The sequence below is a fragment of the Saccopteryx bilineata genome, chromosome 8 (assembly GCF_036850765.1).
Source record: "Saccopteryx bilineata isolate mSacBil1 chromosome 8, mSacBil1_pri_phased_curated, whole genome shotgun sequence".
NCBI lineage: Eukaryota > Metazoa > Chordata > Mammalia > Chiroptera > Emballonuridae > Saccopteryx > Saccopteryx bilineata.
Window position 1 is genome coordinate 5,042,819 of NC_089497.1, and position 24,641 is coordinate 5,067,459.

The 24,641-nt window shown below is 53.9% G+C and overlaps 1 protein-coding gene across 2 annotated transcripts; it reads right to left on the minus strand.

Moving 5' to 3' along the window:
- Positions 1 to 7,150: 7,150 nt before the first annotated feature.
- ZIC4 (Zic family member 4) lies at positions 7,151 to 23,489 on the minus strand. 2 transcript variants are annotated; one of them, XR_010726900.1, is made up of 5 exons: positions 23,411 to 23,489; positions 16,581 to 17,198; positions 11,824 to 12,148; positions 9,515 to 9,637; positions 7,151 to 8,896 (listed from the first exon to the last, which is right to left on the minus strand). XR_010726900.1 is itself a non-coding variant. In XM_066241642.1 (4 exons), coding segments are annotated over exons 1-4 (1,014 nt in total). In that variant the 5' UTR covers positions 23,481 to 23,489; the 3' UTR covers positions 7,151 to 9,636. The 2 variants fall into 2 exon arrangements, 1 of the variants encoding a protein (XP_066097739.1); XM_066241642.1 differs by having other exon boundaries at positions 7,151 to 9,637.
- Between the last annotated feature and the right edge of the window lie 1,152 nt (positions 23,490 to 24,641).

The window sequence follows — 24,641 nt, forward strand, 5'->3', positions numbered from 1 at the left end:
CTATCGTTGTTATTTTCTTTTAGACCCCTGCGGTTGTTATCCGTCGAATTAAAAAGTGGTCTTTAGAATTATTTTTTTTTCCACTGGCAACTAAATGCCATTTAATGTGAAAAACAAATGTTGACTTCTCTCTTGAAGGAAGTGTGTTTCTTGGCAAGACATCAAAGTGTTTTAAAATGTATTAATGGGTTATGTCAGTTCTCTCACCCAGAGCCTGCGTTAAAGTAATAACTAAGGAAAAAAGAAAGAAAGAAAGAGAAAAGTCTTAGCCTGCCTCTTTCATATATATATAAAAAAATATCTGATCTTCTAGGAGAAGGGGAGACATTTACAATTCTAGGATAAAAGCAAGAGGTCTCCCAAAACATGATAATTAATATCCCACCAAATAAGACATCAAAGTCATTAATGCCTGTGTGTTTTGAGAGAGAGAGAGAGAGAGAGAATTTGAAGAAATTGCAATTCCAAATAAAAGCCACATTCTGCAAAGAGGTTGCTTCATAGCCCGGGATAAAATGGCACGAATTCTGTTTACTTGTAACATTCTCATTTTCTTTTAAAAATGCTGTCTCCCCGCGAAGGAGCTGCGGGACTGTCTACGGACAGGAAGGCTCTGCAGGTACGCCCCCCCACCCCGTGCCCACTCCCAGGCGCTTCGGAGGACGCAGGAGCACTGCGTCGCAGTGGTGGCGTGGCGGGGCGGGCGGCCTGGGGAGGGAGCAAGGCGGTCTTGCAATGCTGTGCTTAGAGAGGAGTGAGCAGCGGCATCTGCCTTGTGTGAGAACAGGTGGGTCGTTCCTGTCCTGCTCTCACGGAGCCCCGGAACTGCCCGCTGAGTTTTGGAGAGCCAGGAAGTGGCATCACATCCCTAAGGGACACATCTGCCCCTGGGTCATGACCACAGGAATCTTAGTCTCAGGATCCTTCTGATCGCCTACCTCACGCTGGGACCTTCTCCCCTCCCCCCAAAGGGGGTCCTTCCTATCGCTCCGGGCCCCAGCCTGTCACCGCCCTCCTCACAGAAGCCCGGGTGTAGATATCTAGACATGAGGCCTTCCAGGCCAATGTCGGCTGTGAGGACAGCTTCTTCAAGAAGCAGCAAACTTTCCAGAGCCACGAACACTGAAGCGTGATGGCGCCAGTTGGCCGGGACGCGCCCCTTTTGTTTGGGGGTGGGGGGCGATGTATGTTCTTTATAAAAATGTGATTTGGAAAAAAATAAAAAAAAAAAGAGAGAGAGAGCCTTGAAAACGCTGTTACAATGAAAAAGGGACAAATTAGAAGACATTTTCCGTGATCAAAGGCGGGAGGGAGAGCGCGCATGGGCAGTCACAAAGCTGGACTTATTCAGTCCCCTCCTTTGCAAGCCGGGGCAACAAGCGTGTCCCCCATTGACAAGGCACCCTATTCAGACTGCAGGTGCGAAGTGGGCCGGCGCGCTCGGCCACATTATGTCAAGGTTGTTGGAGATTAGTGTTCAGCCTTAATAACTAAAGCGCTTGATTTACATTGGGGGGGGGGGGGTGGGAAGGCCCCTCAGCCGGGAAAACAAAATCGTTGAACGCGTGATCATGGCGAGGGCGGCTGATATCCTAATACTCGCATTGTTCGCAGCCCGGGCCCAGGGCTGTGGTCCGTAGTCACACACCCAGGCCGGATCCTGGAAGAAAAGATGGTGGCTGGAGGCTGGTCTGGGGTCTAAGAAAGATCGAGTGTGTGTGTGTGTGTGGGGGGGGGTCTATGCCTGAGAACCCAGGTCTGGGACCAGAGCTTTGGCAAAGCTTGGGACAGGAGAGTCAGGAGAGAGAGCGGGCCTCAGACAGGCCTGGTAGTCCGGGACCGGGACCGGGACCTTGACCTGGGAGCGGCCCCAGTGTTCCTTCTGCGGAAGAGCTGAAGGCTCTGTCTTGAACGTGTCCTGGCCACGGACCATTTTATCCACAGGTGATCATGTCTGAGGAGAGCTGGAGAGCTGGAGAGACAGACGAAGGAGCGTGTGACCCACCTACCGCCCTGGGTCACCTTGCCTCCGCGAAGGCTCCCCTCTTCAAAGCCAAAACTCTCCTGCTTCCAGAAGAGCCCGTTTCTGAGAAGCACAGAAGCATTTGTAGGTCCTGCCTGGCTTGCTCGGCACTTGACCTGTCTGTTCTGCCAAGGATGGAGGGAGGTCCACCTGGGCCTTGGTTCTGTGTCCTGGGGCGTGCGTGGGTGGGCACTTGAGGTCAGGTTCCATTCCCACCCCCCACGTGGGCCCCACCCCCCCCACACACACACACACTCCCCGCACCTTCCGGGCACTCTTCCCACACCCGCCAGAAGAGACCCCCCAAAAAACGGAGCCAGAGACCTGTGGTCGGGACCTAAGCACAGGCATCGCAGTGTGGATATGTATCTAGTCTCACTGCAGTGTCTCTGGTGAAAGCCAAGCCCCTTAAGGCGATTTCTGTAAGATCTGTCCCGGAAGGAAAGGTTCCTCCGGCAGGGACAAGGTGAGAAAGCTGTCAAGTATTGTCTGGCCCCGAAAGGTCGGAAGTCAACGCCTCGGTCGCGGACCTGTCAGGGGAAAGTCTAAAGGCTTCATTCAGGCAGCCCCTGCAATGTTCCCAGAGCTCACAAAAGTGTTTCTATGATTCAATTTTCTTACCTCTTTTCTTAATTAAAAAGCTGAACCGTTAGAATGGCACCTGCACCCTGTCCTGACAGTGCCTGCATACTAATTCCACAGCCTTTACAACCAGTAATTATAACATAAAATCAGAGATTGAATAAAACAGCATTTTTCTTCCAAAGCCCTGCTAATCCCCTTTTAAAAGGGTCTGGTGAAATAATTCAGAACAGTATCCGGAAGTTGGATTACCGGCCTCTTTTTTTTTTTTTTTTTTTACTTTTTACAATGAAGTGATATTTCACAATTAAAGGAAGCTTTTTTTTTTCTACAACAGTTTTTTTTTTTTAAATTAAGAACAGTGGCAGGTGTTTTAAGCGGTAGAGAAGATTTTGACTATGAAATCCTTACTAAATACAGCTGCAGAAAGTGTAAAGAAGTTTTTTATGGCACAATGGAAACACTTACATTTTTCAGGTGCAAACGGACACAGTGTGGTTCAGAACTCGCTGAATGCCTGTCCAGCAACTCTCCTTAATCTCTCTCAGAGGAAATAAATAAGCCAAGCTTTGGGGGACAGATGCCTATTTTTTTTCAGAACTTAGAAATATGCACATTTCAGGCAAAAACACTTTTCATTAAGATGCTGGGTGTACTTTATTTTAACCACTTTTTGCACATTGAAGAGTGCGAAAGCTAAAGGCCCCGTCACACCTTGAGGGAGACTTTGCAGTGGCCCAAACCAGGAACCTTGAGCTGTCTGCATTTTCCCACCAACTTCAGCAAAACATACCGTCCTCATCTGGCTAAGCTGATCTTTGGGGTGAGGGGGGAGTGGTCTGTTACAGATAAGAAAAAAAAACGGAATCATCTTTTTGGTAGTCAGTATAAACCATCTGATAACATTCTTGCTGTTTCTCCCTGTCGTTTTATTCTTTCTTCCTTTTTTTTTTCTTTTGCCATTATTCTACAACTTCATGGTACAGCCAAAACCACAGAAATTTACCCTATTTTGGTGTCTTTCCTCTTGCAGACATTTTCCAAGGCTGCTGATTCACTGAGGTACAGAACCAGGCCTGCCCTTGTTCTGCTTGTTTTGAGTCAATCCATCCATCAATCCATTTTTTTGTCCTGCATTTTGGCTCATCTAAGAGTTTATACTGGCATTCAGGAAGTCAAAAGCAAAGAACACACTTCAAGGCCTCCTCCCTGGCCACATTTAGATTTGATTCACTTGAATCCTGAGGTAAATTTTTTCTTCATTGAAAATAAAATGCAGCCCTTTTGAATATTTGCAAAGCCCCTGGGAGCTTTAGAGGCACGCCCCTAAGCCTCCTCAACATAGCCCACCGAGGTGCTCTGTTTTCTTGAATGGTTTGGGGGCTTGGACTTGATAAAGTCCTTAGAAAACTCTCAGGAATTTTCCTCATTGAATATATTTAGGTCAAAAAGCAAGGCCACCTGAGGTCCTGACAGGAAGTTTGTGACAAGTGGAACATAGTATTGTAAGTTCCTAGGCAACTTGGTGACTAAGAGGTTATCAATTTTCCTGAAATGGGGGTTCAGGAACAGAAAACTATTATGAGACAAAAGCTGATGTCTTCCTGGGAAGAATGTACTTTTGTGTGAGTTTGCCCAACACTCTGTAAGTGCTCACTTACCACTGCTCTCCCTCCCCGTCCCACTCCAGTGTCCCTACCCCTCCACACCTGGGCTTTGAAGAGCCCCGCAAGGGACTCACACTAACAGCAGAGATTTGTAATAAAAATAATTCAATGCCTGGGCCGGCCAGGACTGAGAGTTTCTTGCATTGTTGGTGTCTTAACCAGACAGGGAGGAGAGGATGGTGACATGGAGACCGTAGGATTTCTCTAGCTTCCTTCTGCACCCAAATACACATGATTCCTCCCATTTTTTTCTTGAACCTTTTTGAAAATAAGTGATTATTTCTGCCCTGCTGCATAAGGCGCCAAAACTCTCCAAGAAAATAAACTCAAGTGGATTCAGGGCCCTCAGCCACCTTCTGGGCAGAGCTTGGGCCCCTGGCAATGCCACAGGGCCCAGGAGGGTCAGGAGATCTGATTCAGGAAGAGGCTAGGTGTAAATAATAATAGTGATAACAAGCACTTAACATGTCGCTGTTGAACAGTTCAAGGATTATCTTACTTAACACTCAAAACAAACTTTAAAATTCTATTTTAGTGGATGAGGAAAGTAGCATGAGAAGGTTTCATTGCTTATCCAGAGGCACAGAGCCAGAGGGGGACGAGCCTCCCAGACTTCTGGCCTCTGGCCACATCCTCCCACCGTGCCCTCGGCTTTTACCTGGCGCTCTTATACCAAGTAGGGAAAAGGAGAGGCCGGCAAACATCAGTAGCTGGCTAAGGTTTACCCAGACGGCCTTGGGCGCTTCCACTGCGGGGCGGGACGTGTGCCACTTCCCCAGGGGACAAGGGAGGTTTTTTTTTCTCTAGGGTGAGGGTAGCCATGGGCGCTGGAGAACCAGTGAATTCAACCTTCCACCAGAGGCTGTACGGTTCCACTTTCTGCCAAAGATAATGGTTCAAAGGACATCTGAACTCTGTACAGTGGCAGGGGCTCTGAGGTGTGCCAGGGCACGTCCCTTTGTCTCTCCCTGAGCTTCCCCTGCCCTGACTCTGACTAGGAAAGTGCAAGGCAGGCCTTTCTCTCCCCCAGGCCAGCCTGGGAGGCCAGGGGCAGCTGTCCCTCGGCGGACAGCAGAAATGGTCCAGGCCGCCACTGCCCGTAGCCCAGGGCACCACGCAGTCTTAAAGGGCCGGAGCGAGGAAGGTGGAAGGACGGGGATCGGTTCTGGCGCGGCCCTGAGCCCTCGGGACAGCCGGGCCGCAAAGCAGGGAGCAGTGTGTGTGTGGGGGGGGGGCAGTCGAGCCGGAGCCGGCGCAGGGGACGCCCGGGTTCCGCCATTCCGCCCCTTGCTCCCCACCACGCCGGTTCTGTCGCGCAGCGGGCCTTAGGGAGCGTGCTTTCGCCAAGAGGCCGGGTCGGGGACACCGGCAACCGGAAACACCCCCTCCAACTTGTTCCTTCGCAAGCACGAATGTCCAGTGACCTCCTCCCGCGTGGTTCCCACCGACCCGAGGTGTCACAGTGGTCCTGGGGCCTTCCCCTTGTGGCTCTTTCGCCTTTGCGCGCCAGGGTCCCTGCCCCAGCCCCTGGGAGCTGGGTCTCCAAAGTGTGTTACGAGGAGACCTTGCAGGCCGACCCCAAGGAGGCCGTCCTTTCACGCAGTGCGGCGGGGACCCCTGCTGGGACCCCAGCCGGGCGCGTGAGAATCAACTTCTCAGGAGTTACACCGGGGTCTCCGCGGAGTGGCCTCTGCGCCTGCGCAGTGGGAGCGGGGGAACAAGGGGACCCGAGAGCCTGGAGGCTTCCGGACCGGACCGCCCAGGGAAAGGGGGGGGGGGAAGGCTCTGGTGATCCCGGGGATTCTGAAAAATCTGAAATAGTTTCTGCAGGGGCGGGGCCAGAGAAGAGGGCTCTGGCATCAGGTGCCAAACCCCACCGAGGGTCCCCATCGGGGGGCCAGGGAAGAGGGGCGCGGACTGCAGCCACACAGTCTGAATGGCTTGGCCCTTCGCAGCTCTCTGAGCGTCCTCCGCTCCCGGAGCGCGGGGAGGGACCCCGGTGGGAGCCTGCAGCCCACCGTGCCCACCGGCCCACCGGCCCGGGCAGAGACTGCAGCCAGCCTGCCTGGCGTCCGCTTTTCCTTGTGGTTCCCGCCAAGGCTTTTCCCTGCAAGGCAGAGGCGGCTGGGGAGAGGGCGCACAGTGCGGAGCCACGGGAAGGCAGCCTGTCCCGGGAGGGGGCGTCGAGAGCATTTTACCTTCTCCCCTCCCTCGGTGGACAGCTGTTGATAACTGCCAATGGCCCCCCGGTGACATGGGGGGTGAGGGAGGTCTTCCTCACGCTGGCCACTGGGGTTGCTCCCTATGTTTTTCTATCCTGGACAACTGGCTGGGCCTCAGGGACGTCCCTGGGAAGCTGTGCGGGGGAAGGAAGCAAAGAAGCCTGGAGGCTGGGGGTGGGGGGCACCCAGAACCTTCCCGGGACCAGGAAGCAAGAACAAGACACTCAGGTTCCGCAGAGGAAGGAAAACATCACAGCCTTTATTTCCAGAGAAAATAGCCACATGGAGCTCCAGGTCCACAAAGACCTTTGGAGGGAAAAACAACACAGGTGTTTCATTCATTTTTACATATGTACAGCAAGATGAAGCCATCACTTTCCACTGTGTTTCCATTTAACGATCACTTTCAGTCAAATACTATGTAACAACTTTCTTCCTTTCAAGTTAGTTCATAATTTAGGATGCTAAGGGGACAGATGATAAATCACAAACAGCGTGGGTAGAGCAGTAACTAGTCTAAGATTTCAGTTAGGGGTGTGTGTGTGTGTGTGTGTGTCTGTGTGTGTGTGTGTGAATTATGATTACAAAATATTTGCCTGTTTTTATAACTCACAATCTAAGGTTTCAGTTAGGTTTGTGTGCGTGTGTGCGTGTGTGTGTGTGTGTGTGTGCGTGAATTATGATTACAAAACATTTGCCTGTTTGTATAATTCACATTCATTGTAATCACTACATTTTCCCATAAATTAGCAATATAAATAAACATATGGGGACCTCAAGGAAGCAACTGGAAATCAATATAAGAGACAACATTTTGTCGCAACTATAATAACAGCATGGGTTACAGCTTGGGGAAACTTCTTTACAAATCATTTAGTCAGCACACATGAAGTGGAGAGACGGGAACATCCTCGTTTATTTAAACCACCTTTAAAACCACATTAGGAGACTTGAGACAAGCTGGATGGGGGTGAAAGGTGTTTGTTTGTTTTTTCCTGGGCATAATATAAGCTGAGCAAACTGCGTCTGTGGTGGGGAGTGGGGGCATTTGCATGCGCTTTGGGGTCACTATTTTATACACTGCATCTTCTGAATTCTAGTTGCCAAGATTCTGAAGAAAACAGGAAATGATAAAAATCTCTCTCTCTCTCTCTCAAGCCATTTTCCTTTCTGTTACCGGCAGAAAAGGCTTGCTGGTTGCCGCTGGTGAGGAGGAACACACAAGGGGTCTATTTTTAGCAGGAATGGTCTTTGAAGGAGCGGGGAAATATTAACAATAACTTGGCTGCTGCCTTGGGTTCCAAGGACCCCAGGCAAGAATATGGGGAGTTCGAGGGGGCCCCAGAAGGAGGCTCAGGTGACCTGACTGAGCGCAGGCCGGAGCATAGGGAAGCCTACACGCATGTGTCAGAACCCGGGACGAGGGCCCCACAACATCTGTACACCTCCACAGGCCTGGGACCTGATGCGTCTGCATTACTTTTGTTTGCCCCTAAGCAGGACTTACTCCTCAAGTTATCAGTTAGTGTGCATGTCTTTTCTTTTTCTTTTTTAAAAAAAGAAGTTTGATTTTTATCTCTTTAGAAACGGTTTGAAACTAACAGGGCAGAGGGAGTTTGACAGAGAGGAGAACAAATCGCTGACAAAGGACCTTTTACGTTTCATCAGCGTTGTTAGGACGACAAGCAGGAATGTCTCAGATAATAACTCCCACTTCAAAGATTTCTCAGCTCAATAGAGAGCGGACCATCCTTTTTATTCAACCACAAGGACTGGCACTAAAGAAGACTCCACTGTTTGATTTTTTTTTCCACCATGTTTATTTTTCCCCTATTCACTGGGGTACTTGGATAAAATAAACAACATGACAATTAAGGGAACATGGACTTCTAACTTCCCTGCCATCTTCCCTACCCCCTTGGCCTTGCACTCCGGAGGAGCTCGTGCCCAGGGCCGGCCCAGGCTTGGGGGGTACCACACACACCACTCCAGGGAGAAGCAAGTTGGGGTGTGTGGTGGGGGGGCTTGCAAAAGACTTCTGGGAGAGAGGGGTAGAGTGGGCTGTTCTGGGGGCCAAAGTGGACACGTCCCAAAGCCACAGTCTGACCTTCCCAAACACATCCAGGGCGGCTCCCTTGCCTTGCAAGTCCCATTCCAGTTCAGGCCTTCACCTGACTCAAGATGCAGAGAGGTGCTTTGCATACAACCGAGTTGGGGATGCTCATTTGTTCAGCTTCTGAGGCTGCCCTAACGTGATTTTACTCCTGACCTTGGAGCCTGTTTGTGGCGCGGCCACGATGTCCAGAGTCCAGCTCCTCCCTTTCCTGGCCGCGGCCCTGGTGCCAAAGCGCCCCACTACATGGGAATGCGGGCTGAACCCCTAAACGTCGGCGAGGCACGTCCTAAGGGGGAAGTATATACTGGAGAACGTAGTGACAGTATTTAATGGCGTGAAAGCAAAGGTCAGCGCAAATGTATCTTAATAGAGTGTCTGCCGTGAAGTGTGCCGCCTTTGAAGCGGCCGCTCCCGGCGCGCATTTCCATGGCGAGACTAACGCAGCATGCTGACGCACCGTCAAACTCACACTTTCAACCCCAAAACCCAACTCTTTGAACAACCCGAGCTTGATTAGACCTTTCTCCTTTTCTTTCCCCTCTTACAAACCATTTCCTCGCCTTTAGAAACTCGCCATCAAACCCAAATGCGCCCTCTGATCACCGCAGAAAGCAGAAACAAAGGGGTCTGCGCGGCGATTCAAGCGGCCTTTTTCTTCCCTCACATTATTATCCATTTTTATTATGATCGGGAACAAGTGCCCATTCGCGTGGGTTTTGTTTACCGGAAATTAAATGAAAATGATTTAGTCCGCGTCAAACAAAAATATATACTTGTATACACAAGAAAAAAGGCCTGTTAGACGTAAATATTATGTCCTTAATGAAAAGCCTGGACGGGCTCCAGGCTCGGCCTTTCAGGATTGCAGTGCGACTTGCCCATTGCCATAGAAATCCTAACTCACCGTGAAGATGCACCGTGGCGAAGAAACATTGCTTTGTGCGCGGGCCCTTTGATGTCGCAGGCGCGAGATGCGGACTCTCAGCTGCGCGGGGCGAGATTACCTTGCGAGCAACGCGGTGGACATCTGTAACAAGCAAATGAAAAATTTAAGGCGATTAGTGGCCGATCAAACATTTTTATTTTATTTATTATTTTGTAGAGGGGCCGGAAAGCAAAACAGAGTCTAGCAATAGAAGAGAAAGAAACCAGTCTCGTTTGGGGATGGGAGAATTTTTAAACATCGTCCAAAGACGCACATTTCCCAGACGCCCTTTGCACGTTGGCCGTGGGGCAGGTGTTTCTCAAAAGGGAGCGAGGTTTGCTGGCCCACCCGGCCATTGACCAGGCAGCCCCTGGACCCGATGGTAATGGGGGAAGGAGGGGGTTGTAGTCCTCCCTCCCTCCACAGGGACAGGGTGTGTGTGTGTGTGTGTGTGTGTGTGTGTGTGTTTTATTTGGCATAATGAAAACAGTCCCACTCCAGTTAAGACATTATTTATCTGACGAAACTGTGGGCCTTCTGCGCAGGAGTGATAATTGTCTAATGTGTCTGAGAAAGAGACAGCAGAAAACCCAGCAGAGTGAGGGCCAGGACTTGTCTGCTGGGCTCACCTTTAAAAGTTGCGCTCTGGAGGGGCTCCCCCTAGGTGAGAGTAGCATACCTCACTCACCTCCAAACTCGGGGGGGGGGGGCTGGGAGGGGTCTGCTCCAGATTTTTTTCCTCCCTTCTTTTTTTTTTTTTCTTTTTCTCTCCAAATCTCAACAAGGATTTCTGGGAAGACCCATCCTCCCTAGTGGTGGCAGACTAGAAAATAGGCCCCAATTTTTCTCCCTTGCAAAGAATTGCCAAGGTTTTCCTCTGTCTTGTCCGCCACCCCCCACCCCCCACATCTGGTTCTCTTTCTGGGGACTTCGGAACTAGCCCATAACATACACATTCAATCTAGACCCGGTGGGTGTTTGCCTTTAAAACATTTACTATTGCAGTTGAACTCTTGTCCCCATCTTCTCCCTTTAAAAAAGAAATAAGAAGAACAACAACACCCTGTGATTTTTGACAGACTCTCACAGAATTGACGCGATTCATCCAGATACTGTCGCCTACTAGGTCAGATCTGTGGGCAGTAGAAACCGAGCTCAGTGACGTCATCAGCGCCAAGCAGCCCCAAGATTCCACAGGCAGAGACTGGACAGGGGTGGGGGGGTGGGGAGAGGGGGTTGGTCTGGGGAGGCCTCCTCGGAGCATGGAATCCTCAGGCCCCTCGAGCCCTCCTTTGTCTGTATTTCCTGTGGTTTGGACTCACCCCCTACCCCAGCTATATAATGTATAAACACGAAGCAGGCAGGCAAGCAGACAGATGTATCTGTGTGCCTGGGCCAGCCCATGGGGTGTGTGTGTGTGGGGGGGGCGTGTGGTCCCCAGGGGTGGTGCTCAAACACTCTTATCTCCTTTAGACAACTGCTTGGAAATTTTGCGACCTGGAACTCGTGTATTTTTGCTTCAAAGGGCAGCTTGGTGGTGAGGAATTCTAAGGCAGTAAATGAGGAAAGAAACCGGAAGGGAAATATAAGTGATCCCAACTCGAGGCGAGGCTCCAGCGGGGACCCGGGAAAGGAGCCGGGCGTGACAGCCCGAGGGGCTCGGCCTCCAGGAAAACACTTCCCGTTAAGAAGACTTTGTGGTCTTGATGTTGTTCCTCGAAGATGCCAAGATTGCACACACACTCTCCTAATATACACCTTTTCTCTTTCTGCCTGTCTCTTTCTCTACCTCCTTTCTCCGGACACTGGCTTCTTGCTGCCCGGTCCTGATGGTGTCCTTGTGTGTGCGTGGGTGTGTGCGTGCGTGGGTGTGTGTGCGCGTGGGTGTGTGTGTGCGTGGGTGTGTGGGTGTGTGTGTGGGGGGGAGTAACTCGGTGTGATTGTAGAATAAATAAGAGGACCATATTTACGTGTCAGAAGAATGGATATTTTATCAGCATGTTCAATGAGCTCTAACAAATATTGGTGATGATCTCCTTCCTTCCTTGGTCCCCTCCTCTCTCCCCTCCTTCTTTCCTTCCTTCCTTTCTTCCTCTCTTCCTTCCTCGCCTTCTCTTCAAGCCTCAAGGACCGGGCCTAGACTAGCAGTCAGTGTACTCAGGACAGCAACCACGGCAGCGGCCCTAACGCCCGAGGCGGCGGCGGCGGCGGCAGGGCCAGGTGCCGGCGCGGGACTGGGGGGCGCGGCGAGGGCCGTCGTGCCCCGGTCAGCGCCTTGACACACGTACCATTCGCTCAGCTGCGGGCCACGCGCCGCCGCCGCCGCCGCCGCCGCGGAGGAGGCCCCCGGGAGCTCGCGGCCGAAGTCCGACGAAGGCGACACGAGAACAGACGGCGTGGCCGAGTCGTAGCCGGAGCCGGGCGGCGGCGAGCGCCCGTGCACCTTCATGTGCTTACGCAGCGAGCTGGGGTGCGTGTAGCACTTGTCGCAGCCGCGCACTTTGCACGTGTAGGGCTTGTCGCTCGTGTGCACGTGCGAGTGCTTCTTGCGGTCGCTGCTGTTGGCGAAGCGCCGCTCGCAGCCCTCGAACTCGCACCTGAAGGGCTTCTCCCCTGGCGGAGGCAACGCAGAAACGTTAGTGCGTGGGAGCCGCGGCCCGCCTCGGCCTCACCAACCTCCCCCCGTTTCTCTTCAGTTATTGGGAGAAGAAGCAGGAAAGGTTTCTAGAAGCCTTTGTGTTCCAAGGCCCCCCCCTTCTCGGCTCGGCGCGCGCCCCCGGGGCGACGGCCCGCGGCCCGCCACCCCCGCCCCCTCTCCGGCCCGGGTTTGGGGGCGGGTAGGAGGAGGGGCGACGGAGACTCCATCTTAGTCGAGTTTCCACTCTGGAAAATCCTGATCTACTCCGACTGTTTTCCTCCACATTCTTTCCCCTCCGAGCCGTCAGCTCCTCCGCCTGGAGAGTCGAGTTGCCGGGGGAGGACTCCTCCGCTCAGTTTAAAGTCCCTGTTCCAGTCAAACGTCTCTGTTCCCCGCCCCGGGGTCCACCCGGCACACAACCCCATCCCGGCTCGAATTGTTTCCTAAAGTAGGTTTTGTGTAAACGCCAAGGTGATGGGATAATTTAAAGATGTGCCGGCGGTTTGCACAAGGCCTGTGCGTCACGCGGATTCGCGCTGTAACGAACGGAAAGGTTTTCTGAGCCACGGTTCACTTAGGAGGCGATTTTTCCAGGAAATGGAGCCCCCTCCCCTTTCCCTTCGACCCCCTGAGGGCAAACATTTAGCAGCCTTCCTCAAATCTTGCCTAAACCGTCCGGATCCCGCTACCTACGCGCGCGCCGCCAACACTCTTTTATTTCGCTGCTCCGGCGGCCTCGGGGAGACGCCGCCGCGGGGCTGCCAGCGCCCCCAGCCCCGGATGGCTGCCCCAGATCACCGCGCCGAGGAGTTGGGCGTCGCAGGCCCGAGTCGCAGAGCAAGCGCTGCAGGGTCTGACCGGGCCAGACGGGATCCGCGGCCTATAGCGCAGTCGCGCCCCTGAGCATGGCGGCCTCGGTACGGGAGCAGCTGCGGCGGCCAGGCCCAGCCCGTCCGCAGCGGGCAGCTCGCGTAGACCCGCCGGGGACTCGGCTCCCCGGCGCGATGCCCTGTTGAGCCACGGGAAGGCGCGAGGACGCACTGGGGTGGACATTCTGGCGGAGGACCGGGCTCCAAGGCGGGAGCTCACGGCCGGCTGGCTGGTGGGGAGGAAAGAACCCCGAGAGCCGGCAGGGCAGGCGCAGGCTCCTGCCGCCGCCGCAGATGACGCGGGGAGGAGGGAGGCAAGCGTGCGGGCGCTCCTAATCCTCGGGTGCCGCAGGGCGCCCGGGGTCGAAGGAACCGCGTTCGAGCTTCTGGCTGCGCAGAAAGAGGTGCGCCGCTGGAGGGCTGCCGCCTTTGTGGTCGCTTTTCCCGCGCGACTTCCAGGAAAGTCGGGCGCTTCGGGGCAGACTGCGACGAACAAAGGCCCTGTTTTCGAACCCTGCCGGAGGCGGAGGCTGAGCCAGAGGTTTGCGCACAAGCCTCGCCTCCGCGCCGCAGCGGCTGGTGAGCCCGGGACCCGGGCCCGGCCCGGCAGTCGCGTCCCGCCCCTCCCCCCCCGCAATATATAAAGTAAATAAATAAGCAGAATAAATTAGTGTTCCTATTTGCCCCTCGTTTTCTTCCTTCGAATTCCTGTTGGTATCTGCCAAACTAAAACTTTTCTTTCTAAAAATCACAAAAGCCATGCAACCCAAGGCCTGCAAAAGGAAAGAAGACTTTCTGAGAAAACAGAGGAGGAATGGAAGTGAAGATGGATTGCCGCCGCCGCCTCCCAAATATCCCCCCTCCCCCACTTATCCCGTCTGCTGAGCGCCTCGTTGGACAGTCACGTCAAACAGAAACAACGATTTCGTCCCAGACGAGGAGCAGAGGCGGAAAAGTGCAGGGCACCGAAGGGGCTTGAGGCAGCCGGCTCGTTCCGAGGCCCCCGGGAGGCCAAGGGAGGCCGCGCCCCCCTCGCCTCGCCCCCGCTGCCGGAGGCGCCAGGGTCCCGGCGTCTCCCACCGCCCCCCACCACCCCCACCCCCAGCACCGCGCCTCCCGCTCGCTCCCTCCCACCGGGTCTGGGCTCTGCGCCTTTGGTGGGTGGATGTGGAGACGCAGGGTGGGTCCAGGGGCCTGCAGCCCGCCCCGAGCAGCCGGGTCCTGGGGCTGAGTCATGAAAGGCCCGGAGTCTCCTTGCAGAAGCTCGACTACCGAGAAAGGCCCCATCCCCAGCTCCGAGCCCGAGCCCGAGCCCGGCCCGCCCGGCAAAGTTCTGCCACGGCGGGGCAAGGCGCTAGCGCCATTTTCTCGCACTTGTGGCTGGGCCAGGGTGTCCGAGTGTCTCCGCCCGGGCGCGCTCTCTTCTCTGGCTCGGACCCCTCGCCTCGCCTCTCTGTCCCCACGGCCTGGGAGGAGGGGTGGGTGGGTCCGCAGCGCAGGGGGCCCGGGAGGGACGCCAGGCGGCGGGGACAGGCCAGAGCGCCTCCCTCGCGGCGCCACCATTGTTCCGGGGACCGGGCTGTGACCGCCGCGAAGGAAACCTCTCGGCGTGGCTTTAAGGCCGCCGCTGCCGAAGCCAGGCCCGGGATTCCGATCCGGACGAATTTCAAGTCCCGAGAAATCGTCAGCTCCTACGCGCGGCTTCCGCAATTCGAGGGAATGAAACGCCATTAATATTTGAAAAGGCAATTATTTTCCTGTTGAATAGAGAACTGTCCTCATAAATAATTTGTAGTGAGGTCTATTGCCATTTGAGAAACATTTTGTTGGGTTTTCCCCCCGTCTTTTCAGTATTTAGGGGGGGGTGGAGAGAAACCGCCGGAGCCGGCCAGGCCGGGCTCTGCTGATTTATTTTATTTTATTATTATTATTTTAACTCCGGCGATAATGAATCAGGGCGGCCGGTGGAAAGGACGCACTTAGAATTCTGTCCTGAAGAGAAGCCAACCTGAGCCAGCCAGGGCGCACTGAACTTGCTTTTCTCTGCTGTAGGTCGATTGCACTGAGAATTTAACCATTTTCTGCTTCACAGACTTCAAACAGTAGGCCGGCAAAGAGCAGTAAAACTTTGTTTGTTTAAAACTCCCCTGCCATTAAGAATGAGTTCCTTCTCTGGCTCAGGACCGTGTGTCTGTCTACCTTCGCGGTGCAGGCCGCCAGCTCTCGGAGCGGCCGCCTGCAGGCGGTGATCAGGACCTCAACTCTTTCCGTCTCCACTCCCATTACCCACCCACCCCCGTGAAACTCGGGGTGGGGGGGGCGCGGAGGGGTTGTGTGGCACCCGGGAAACAGCTGCAGAAAACCATACCTCTCTAGACATGCTCCGGAAATCAAGCGGGAGGCTAAAAGTAGACTTGGGTCTGGCCTCCGCGTGTGCCCGAATCCTGGCCACGAACCTTTCCCCAGATCGCAGGGTTTGTGGGAGAAGACAGGACTGAGCCAGCTTCTTTCCCGGGCAATGCCAGCCTGGGGCAGTCCTTTGACTCTTCATCATTGCCAATGTTTTCCGCCAATAATAGAGGCGGCTACAAGCAGAGCGCCAGGGAGCAGGAGAAGTGGGGGCACCAAGTGAGACTGTATCTCACCCCCTGGTCTCGCCCCCGGTCCCCTCTCCTCCCCCTCTCCTCTGGAGAAAAAAACAACAACAACAGGGAAGGGGGAATGTTGACTTTTTAAACTTCGGGGGAGGCTGCTAAACTAATTAATGGAACTTCACAGGCTGTTCTGGGAAGTGCGAAAACTTTTTTCCTTGCGACTGCAATTGCATTAACGAGAGATGCTTCTGGCCAGAAGAAGGCAACTTCTTTGCAAGCTCTTGTCCTGGCTCCTTTTCTTTCTGTTAACTAGAACGAACAGATGTGGTTGACACATGTCCCCATTTCACTTAACAGCTCTCGGTAAATGACATTTAAGGCGGATGAGTCTCCTTGGATCTCTGCTTAAAAGCAGAGGGGAGGGTTTGTCAGACGTCCCCAAGTGTCGAGTCATCCAGGCTCCAAAACAGAGCCAAAGTTATCCCGGAGACCCAAATCCTCAAGAAGGCGTCCAGGGCCTGGTGACCCCTCAGTTCAGGCGACGGTTAGGTTGTTAGGCTGAAGGAGAGTGGTCGCCAAAGAAACCGAGGGGAAATTAAATTGTTCCTCTCTGTCTTGAAGACTTTGGGGAAACAGTGCTACTTTAAATACCTTAAAATCAAATTCATTGGCAGGGAGCACGCATTTGCACACACGGAGACCCAAGCACGTTCACCCTCGCCCCCCTGGAGCAGAAATCCTGTGCTCTCCTCCCCGCACTCAGCCTTGGGAACTTCTGTGATTCTAATAAAAGGGCGTAATTAATATTTTATGGACTTGGCTCAAGAAACGCACCAAATATCCCCCCTCTCCCTAGGTGGAGCTTTGGGAAACCCAGCCCGAGGGCCCGGAGGAGGCCGCCTGCTTTCCCAGGGGATCCGCAGGAGATAGTGCCCAATACTGACCTGTGTGAGTTCTTTTGTGTATTTTGAGATTTTCTGATCTAGCAAAGACCTTCCCACACCCCGGGAAAGGACAGGGGAAGGGCTTCTCGCCCGTGTGCACGCGGATGTGATTTACAAGTTTGTATTTGGCTTTAAAGGGCTTGCCCTGGCGCGGACACTCCTCCCAGAAGCAGATGTGGTTGGCCTGCTCCGGGCCGCCGACGTGCTCCACGGTGACGTGCGTGACCAGCTCGTGCATGGTGCTGAACGTTTTGGAGCAGAGGCGCGGAGGCGCGGGGCCGTCCGCCGCCAGCCACTTGCAGATGAGCTCCTGTTTGATGGGCTGGCGCATGTAGCGGAAGAAGGCGCCGGGACCGTGGGGCGCGGCGAGGTTCACGGTCAGGTTCATGCCCCCGTAGCCGTGCAGGGCAGCGGCAGCCGCCAGGGCGTCGCTGCGGGCCACGGGTCCCGGCGCGAAGGGGTCAGGCCTCGCGTACATTTCTCCGGGGAGCCCCAGGCGCAGGAGTCCGTTCAGAGTGCCGCTGGCGGAAGTCTGGGGAGGCTGTTCGTGAAGGCCAGGGAACAGCGAGGGGCTGGAGGCTGCAGCGAGCTGGGGGCCATGGTGTCCGGAGCTACTACCTGTTGTTGAGACAAATAGCGAGCGTGAGAACCGGCGCCTTGAGCTGCCCGGGGGGCAGGCCCGGCCCCGCCGCACCCCAGCCTCTGCCTCCCGTACGGAGCCGTGGAGCCAGCCCGCCGGCGCGACCCAGCCCGCAGACCGCGCGGGGCCGCGCGCCTCCGCCGCGTCGGGCTGGGCGACGGCGGGGTAGAGCTCCCTGCGGCTCCATGAGCCCGAGAGCAATGGCGGCGGCGCGGCGAGGGGACGGGCCGGGAGGCGCGCGGCTCGGAGTCGGGGTCGCTGTGGGGAGGCCCCGGGCTCCGCTCCAGGGAGGTCCGACCTGCCCCCAAGGGCGCGTCGGTGGCCGGCTCCCTGGGGCGTTCGGGGTCCCGGCGCCCCGCGGGGGCGTGCGGGGGCGGAGGCAGGGGGGTTGTAGGTGGCGGCGGGGCGCCCTGGCCGGGTGTCTTATTTCAGTCTGTCATGTTAGCGCCCAGCGCCTCTGGGAGGGGGCGGCCGGCTGCCTGGCGCTGAGACTGCCCGGAGCTCCCGGCCGGGCCGCTCGGGCCGCTGTCACCTGACAGGGCGGAGGGGCAAGAACAACCACCAAAAAAGTTCTGCAAAGTTTTGTTTTTTTTTTTCCTCTCCCTCAAGTTTGGGATTCTGACTCCCCCCTCCCTCACTCGGTCTTTAAAGCCTACTTGAAACCCGTCCGCTGCAGAGGCAGCAGCGGGGCGCGTGAGGACGTGAATAGGGACTCGGGGCCACGGCGGGGGCCGGCGGAGACGAACAATTGTCTGGGTTGCCCATTGGCCCGCCGCCCGGCCCGACGTCAGCGATGACAGGTCCCGCCGCGGGGACACCCGCGCGCGCGCGCGCGCGCACACACACACACACACACACACACGCGCACACACACTCCTGCTCCTCCTCCCCTCTCCCCCCGCCCCGCCGCTGCGCCCCAGCATCTCCTGCTTCTACTGCTCATGCGCTCTGACCCGGGCACGGATTCTTTTCTCTGCTCCGGAGCCTCCTCCCCCTCCTCTTCCGAACGCTGAGCGCATCTGCTCCGGGCAGGGCTCGGGGCTCCAGTACGCCTCCATTCTCCACCGCTTCGGGGAGAGGGGGCTGCGCTGCACACGTGCTCGGGCACACCTCGCGCCCCCAGCCTCTCCGGGGCTCCGGGGCTCCGGGCAGCGCCCCGCGCACCAGAGCGGCTTCCGCAGAGGGTCCCGGAGTCGGGAGGAGGTGCGGACGGCGTGCAGTGAGGAAAGAACGCCTAGGATAACAGCCCTTGAGCTTAATTTTATTTTCTTCGAAATTCTTTCTCTCTCTTTCTCTTACACACACACACACACACACACACGTGCGCGCACGCGCGCGCACACACACTTTTCTCTCAAAGCCCAGACCAGACTAGGCTTCCAACTTGTATCCTTTCTTCTTCTCCCCCCCATCCCTTCTTTCCACTTAGCCTTGGCGGCCCTTCCCCCCCGGTGCCTGGCGCTCTCACAGACGCGTGAACCCAGGAACCCATCCCGGCCCAGAGCCAGGAGTGGGCCGGAGAAGGTGATGGCCTGACTGGAGAGGCTGGCTTCGAACCCTCACAGCCCTCCTGGAAGAAGCTAAGAATCCTCCCAGCCACAGGTCACAGCGACCTACAGGAGGCGGACTGGCTGAAGCCACGAAGGGGAGCGTGGCAAGAAGGAACACCCCCCACTCCCCCGGTCTCTCTCTCTCTCTGTCCAGTCTTGGGCTGTACGGTAGAAAAGGCCTTTGGGAAAGGGGACTTAGGGGTCACTTCCACTCTCAACCTCCTCCACTTGTTGCCCATGGCCTGGGGTGTCTGCCTCCCTCCTCGCTTGTCTTCAGGGCCCTGAAGAATGAGGCCACCTGGCCTAGGCAGTGAGAGGGACTGTGAGTCCACGGCCAGGCGTCCTCCCTGCCTCAGGTGCCACTGTATGGGGTGGGGGCGCCAGGTGGAAACAAACGAACAAACAAATAACAACACACACAAGGAAACACCCCTTCAGCTCTGGGCCAGCCGGGCGGAGCAAACGCAAGCGAAGGGGGTGGGAGGGAAGGTGTCCTTTGTTCGCGCCGACCGGCCAGGGCCCGGGCTGGCAACATCGCCCGGCTGTTAAAAAGGGCTGTGGCCTCGACCCCTGCCTTGGCCTCTAGCAGAAAATGCCAACCTAAGTACCTGGGCCTCCCTGGAGGCCATAGAAAGCACCGCAAAGCAGGGGGAAAAAGTTTTCAGAGAAGTTTTAAGGATTGAGTAGAAGACCCCGTGCTCCTAGCAGAGGTGAGAAGTTCGGACAGGTCTCAAGGAGCTCCGATTCAGGCTTTCCTGAGCAACCCCACCCGTCCCCAGCAGCAAGGGCTATTCTTAGGCACTTTCTGGTCCGTAAATAAGCATTTCTTTGTAAAAATTTAAAAATAATTAACTTCTTTATCATGGTTGGCAGGTTCTTTGAGACTCTCTGAGTCTCGTGCATTGTTCCCACTCCGGGCACATTTCAGTGGTGGATTAACTTCCCAAACCATTTCCCCTGGCTTTGACAAGCGCAGGTCTTTCTACTCCTCCCGCCGGCAGAGCTCAAGCAACGCTGCCAATAGGTGTTGCGTTCGCGTTAATGAAGAAGAAGAAGAAGAAGAAGAAGAAGAAGAAGAAGAAGAAGAAGAAGAAGAAGAAGAAAGGCTGAAGGAGAGCATCTGACAGCCCAGCCCTGCCTGCTCTAGAAACCAGGGACTTACTTCCTCTGCAGTGTTCAGAACCGAGTTTGAGGACCTGTCCCCTTCCCTTTCCCGCTGTCCCCTCTCCCACACTCTCCCTCTCTGGGGTTGACTCCTCTGCCTACAGACGCCTCTTCTCTGGTCTCCTGTCCTGTGGTCCCTTCCTCCAAGCCTGGTCAGGCAGGAGCTCTACCTCCAGTGAGGGGTTTCTATGTCTCCGTGAGTGGTTTCAAGTCTCCCCACCGTGCCGTGCCGGTGTCTGTTGAATGATGCAGTGTTCTCGGCCAGTCTGGGCTAGACCCATGCAGGGGGCTCTGAACAAAACAAAGACTAACCCTCCCCCCCAACCCCCCCCCCCAAAAAACGTGTGTGTTTCTCCCTGGGACCCCTTGCTCAGTTGATTCTCCTAAGCATCCCTCCACACACAGCTCAGTCATTTCTTCTGGTAGCATTCAGACCTAAGTCCAGGGCACTTCTGAAATTAAAATATTTTCTTTCCCACCTGTACCTAGGCAATCGACAACCCGCCACCGTTCAGGATGTCTGTCAAACTCTCCGTCCCCGTGGACGTGCACTAACATCCTGCTTTGTACAAAACTGGATCTCCTCATCTGTACACTGTGACTCCCTGGCACCAATGGCTTTGAATAACTGTGCAGAACAAGGGGGTTTCAGTTGTCTTAAGCTGGGGACCCTTTTGGAGCCCTGGTGAAGCTAGTGGATAATAATATTGTACTGCATTTGTTGTCCACACTCGAAATAGAAGAAAATGATAACTTTCCATTAGAAGGTGCTGAAAATAAAGATGCACATACCCCACCCACCCACCCCCATTCAAGTGTGGAGACTCCTTGAACTCTAAGCATTGACTCCGTGGACTCCAAGGATAAGAAGTCGAGGTTTTTATACACAGAAACTCTTCCTCAGCACACTACACACTCGCTCTTACTAACTTTCCCTGGAAAAGCTTTGAACATGTGTACGGCTTTCTGCACCAACTGCAAAAAGGCAGATACATCTGACTCAGCCCAATTCACCAGCAGTTCCCTGGCCCCATGGAGCTCGCTCCCAGATGCACCTTCTCTTAAAGCACTGAAAACACCTGGACCTAACCTGGGTGGATGCTTCTTGGGCAGTCCGGGGTCCACCGACCTGCATTGCAGGTCACTAGGATCGCCTTGGTGCCACGTGATTCACACTGTAGTTGGCAAAGCACAGCAGCGTGGCCCAGGCCTTCTCCTGCAGGGCCCTTTCCCAAAGGAAAGAGGTCGGGAGGGAGAAGTCCGTTCCACTCACTGGTATTTATAAACAGGAAATTTGGGGTGACTCCATAAGAGCCTTCCAGGCATATCTCTGAATTAGCACCAAAGCAGTATCAGCTAACCACAAAGGCGGGGGGCGGGGTGAGGGGCAGGGTCAGGGAAGCATGTCTTAGTTTTCAGAGACACTCCTTTGAGTCTTCCAGGAATGCCAGGCAGCAAGAAGTTCAGGTTTCATTGACCATTGACTGGGCAGGGTGAAGAGCAGTGTCCCCCTCAGTGGCCATTGGCAATTTCTTTTCAGAAAGTCATCTTGCCACACTTGCTCCCAACACCAAATGTTTCGGCTGGGCCATTCTTTTTCCCTAAGCATTCTGGGGTCTAGAGCATTGTTGAGTCCACTTTCCTGTTTGATTTGCAGGGGGGGGGGGAGGAGAATGACATATCCTGCAGTCTAGAGGACATTTTAGCTAAAAAAATTTCAGCAGAGTTGGAAGAAGCTGGGGTGGGGGGCGGTTGTTTAGAGCATGTTTCATAATCTACCCCCCAACAGCCTTCTGGTGCCCAGAGTCATGGCCTGAATGCCCTGGTTTGTCCCAGCCGGGCCAGTGCGACAGCATAAACTGAACCAATCTTCTGGTTCTGCTGTATAGAAATATGACGTTTGATGATACTACCATCTGCCAGAGCTCCTTACGTCCCTGGCACAACAGCGAGAATGTCTGACCTCCCTCTCTGGGAAAGGAAAGAAATGAGGTAACTTGCACGTCCATAACTGGGCTATTTTTCAATTTTGCTTTTTTTTACACCATGCTAAATGATGATGCTCTGTTGTAGTCTGTGCCCCCATGCTAAATGATGATGCCCTGTGGTAGGCTGTGCCCCCATGCTCAATGATGATGCCCTGTGGTAGGCTGTGCCCCAAAGCCATGTCTCACAGGCCGAGGGCCACACTGCGCAGAGCATGGCCGAGCAGAAGCTTCATTGCTTACATGTTCGGCAAGTAGGTCTGCAGTCACTTATTCCATCTTTCCTTCCTTGTTTCTGACCAGGTTGCCACCCCAAACTAGGCCCAAATCTCTCCATAGGCGATTGGCAGACAGCAGGATGCCTGCAGGGAGAAGTTGTCTCTATTCTTATGGGGGGGGAGGGGGGAATTAAATGACTTAAGCACCAGGAGGCTGCCATAGGTCCAGGCCCAAATTACAGAAAGGAGATGAGATCTCTCAGGAGTTTGGAGACATTCCTCCCCTTCGTCGTGCAAGTTTGGGCTTTACTCATCATTGATGGAACTGAGTATGAAAGAAAATGTACTTGGATAGGACTGAATTTTCAAACAATGGTCCCACACAACATCTTTTGACAAAAAAAAAAATGAAGAAACACGGCTAAAGGATCTCCCAGAACAGCATAGAAAGAACTAAAACAACCGAGTTTACAGAATAACCACCTCTCTCTCTTGAGAATGATGCCATCAAATCATCCCCAAATCACAGAAGAGAGCCATTTCCTGACTTGTCATTTAACTTTTGTTTAAGAAGGTTGCTTTCTCCTACCAACAAAGAGGCACCTTGGAGGCCACGGTCAACTGGTGGTGCAGTTGAAATGAGAAAAACGAGATGCCTGGAAGGGGAAACACCCAACCCTAAATCATATGCTTATTCTAAATGGAATATTCAATTAAATTCTGCACAATGAAGGTATTCCTGACCCGGTGGCTGTCAGTCACTCCCTGTTCAGACGCCACATTGTGGGAACGTCCTCACCACCACATTGCAGAAGGCTGGTGTCCCTGGTGAAGATGATGCCTATCATGTAAACGCCATCACCAAGATCAAAGTCTGCTGCTTTCATGGAAGCCAATACATGTCAAACCTCATTCCACTCAAATCGTCTGGAAATGAATTCAAGATGAATATGTCATAGAATAATGTGACAGTGGAACTGCAGAAGGTCAGGGGTGGTTGTTTCAATGAGAAAGTCGTCAAATATTAATTCTAGAATGTCCAGATGAGTAGGCATTGAGGGAGATTAGGCAGCTGCTGGTGAGACTTGGAGTGGCTGATTTGTGTGCAAATGTATCAGACACCAAGGTGTTGCTCTAATTTTCACTTGAACCCAACAAACACACCCAAACTCACAACCAACATAAGCAAGAGACCGAACAAAACTTCCTACAAAAAAAAAAAGGGGGGGGGGAGTTAGCCAACCAATATTCGAAAGAATGTTTTTTAACTCACTTGACTCTTTCAGAACATTCCGGTAAAGTCGCAATCGTTTCCTCACCACCAAGGAAGTCTTGTATCTCATTTTCTGACTTTGAGCCTGTTAAGGGGGGGGGGAGGAGAGATGTCACTAATTAAATAATTTTATACTTGTTTGCATGACAAGATTTTGTGGCCTGCATGTGTGTGAGTGCCAGTATTGGTCTCAAGAGTTTTCCAATCTTTCTTTGACCATTTCCAAATTTGTCAGTGAAAAAAAAAAAACAAACCAACAACTCTACTGGGAACTCCCTGTGTTTATTGTAAAACAATGTATCCTTGATGATAATAAATATTAAAATCATAATTTCCCAATAATTTTTTTTAAATCTGACACTCACTCGTTGATCTCCCTTGCAGGTAGAATTCAGCACTCTTTCTCTTAGCCAGTGTTGAAACATCTCTAACTTTTAGGATTTGAATGTATTGTATGAAGATCCTCCATTTTTTTTTTTAAGGTTTATTAATTGAGTTAGTGAGACCTAAGGGGCAGGACTTGGAGGTTAGCGGCTGAAAAATTGAGTTGTAACTGTTGAAACTGGAGAGGAGTTTCGCTGCAGCTTCCTGGGTCCTGCTCTGCCCTGACGGCGTGGCACCCCCTCAGGGGGCTCCTACCCTCCGATCCCTTTGGAAGCCCTCACTGACTGCTTTTTCAAAGTTCATATAAAATTCCCCAGATTGGAGGGCTGGAGAGACAGGTATCCTGTCTATCATCTGGTCTTGGCTGTTTTCATTTCTTATTTAAGAAACTCAGAAATAGGCCTCCCCCCCTCCCTCAAAAAAAAAGATATTTTTGTTCTTTCTCTTTGCAGATAGAACCACCAAGCCTTTGGGCATCTTAAAGCCTGAGCCCCCCGCCCCTCCCTCTCACCCTCGCCCGCCCCTCAGGACCTCTGCATCTGTCAGGCCAGGACAGGCAGCGGAGCAGCCAAACGGAGGCGATCCACCCGGCCTCAGCCCTCGGTTTGGCCTAGAAAGACAAACAGTCATTGAAAAGGTCTCGGGCTGGACAAACACAGCAAGCCCTCTGTCAATGAGGAAGTCTGCTTGTCTTGACACACTCCAGCCCACAGAACAAGCGGTTGTTTAACTTGTTGAACCACAGGCCAAACCCAAGTGGGGCTCTGCTATCTCAAAGCCTTTCCAGTTCTCGGCATTCAAAGATCTCCTTCTCTCTTCCTCCACCCCCAGCCTGGGCTGAAGCTAG

Bases quoted from the DNA above. Each gene is read 5' to 3' on its own strand.
- ZIC4 (XM_066241642.1), bottom strand. From the start codon at position 23,480: ATGAGATACAAGACTTCCTTGGTGGTGAGGAAACGATTGCGACTTTAC. The intron at 17,199-23,410 runs GTGAGTTAAAAA...TCTCAACAACAG, and splicing joins GAATGTTCTGAAAGAGTCAA to GTAGTAGCTCCGGACACCAT. The intron at 12,149-16,580 runs GTCAGTATTGGG...TGCCTCCGCCAG, and splicing joins ACACAAAAGAACTCACACAG to GGGAGAAGCCCTTCAGGTGC.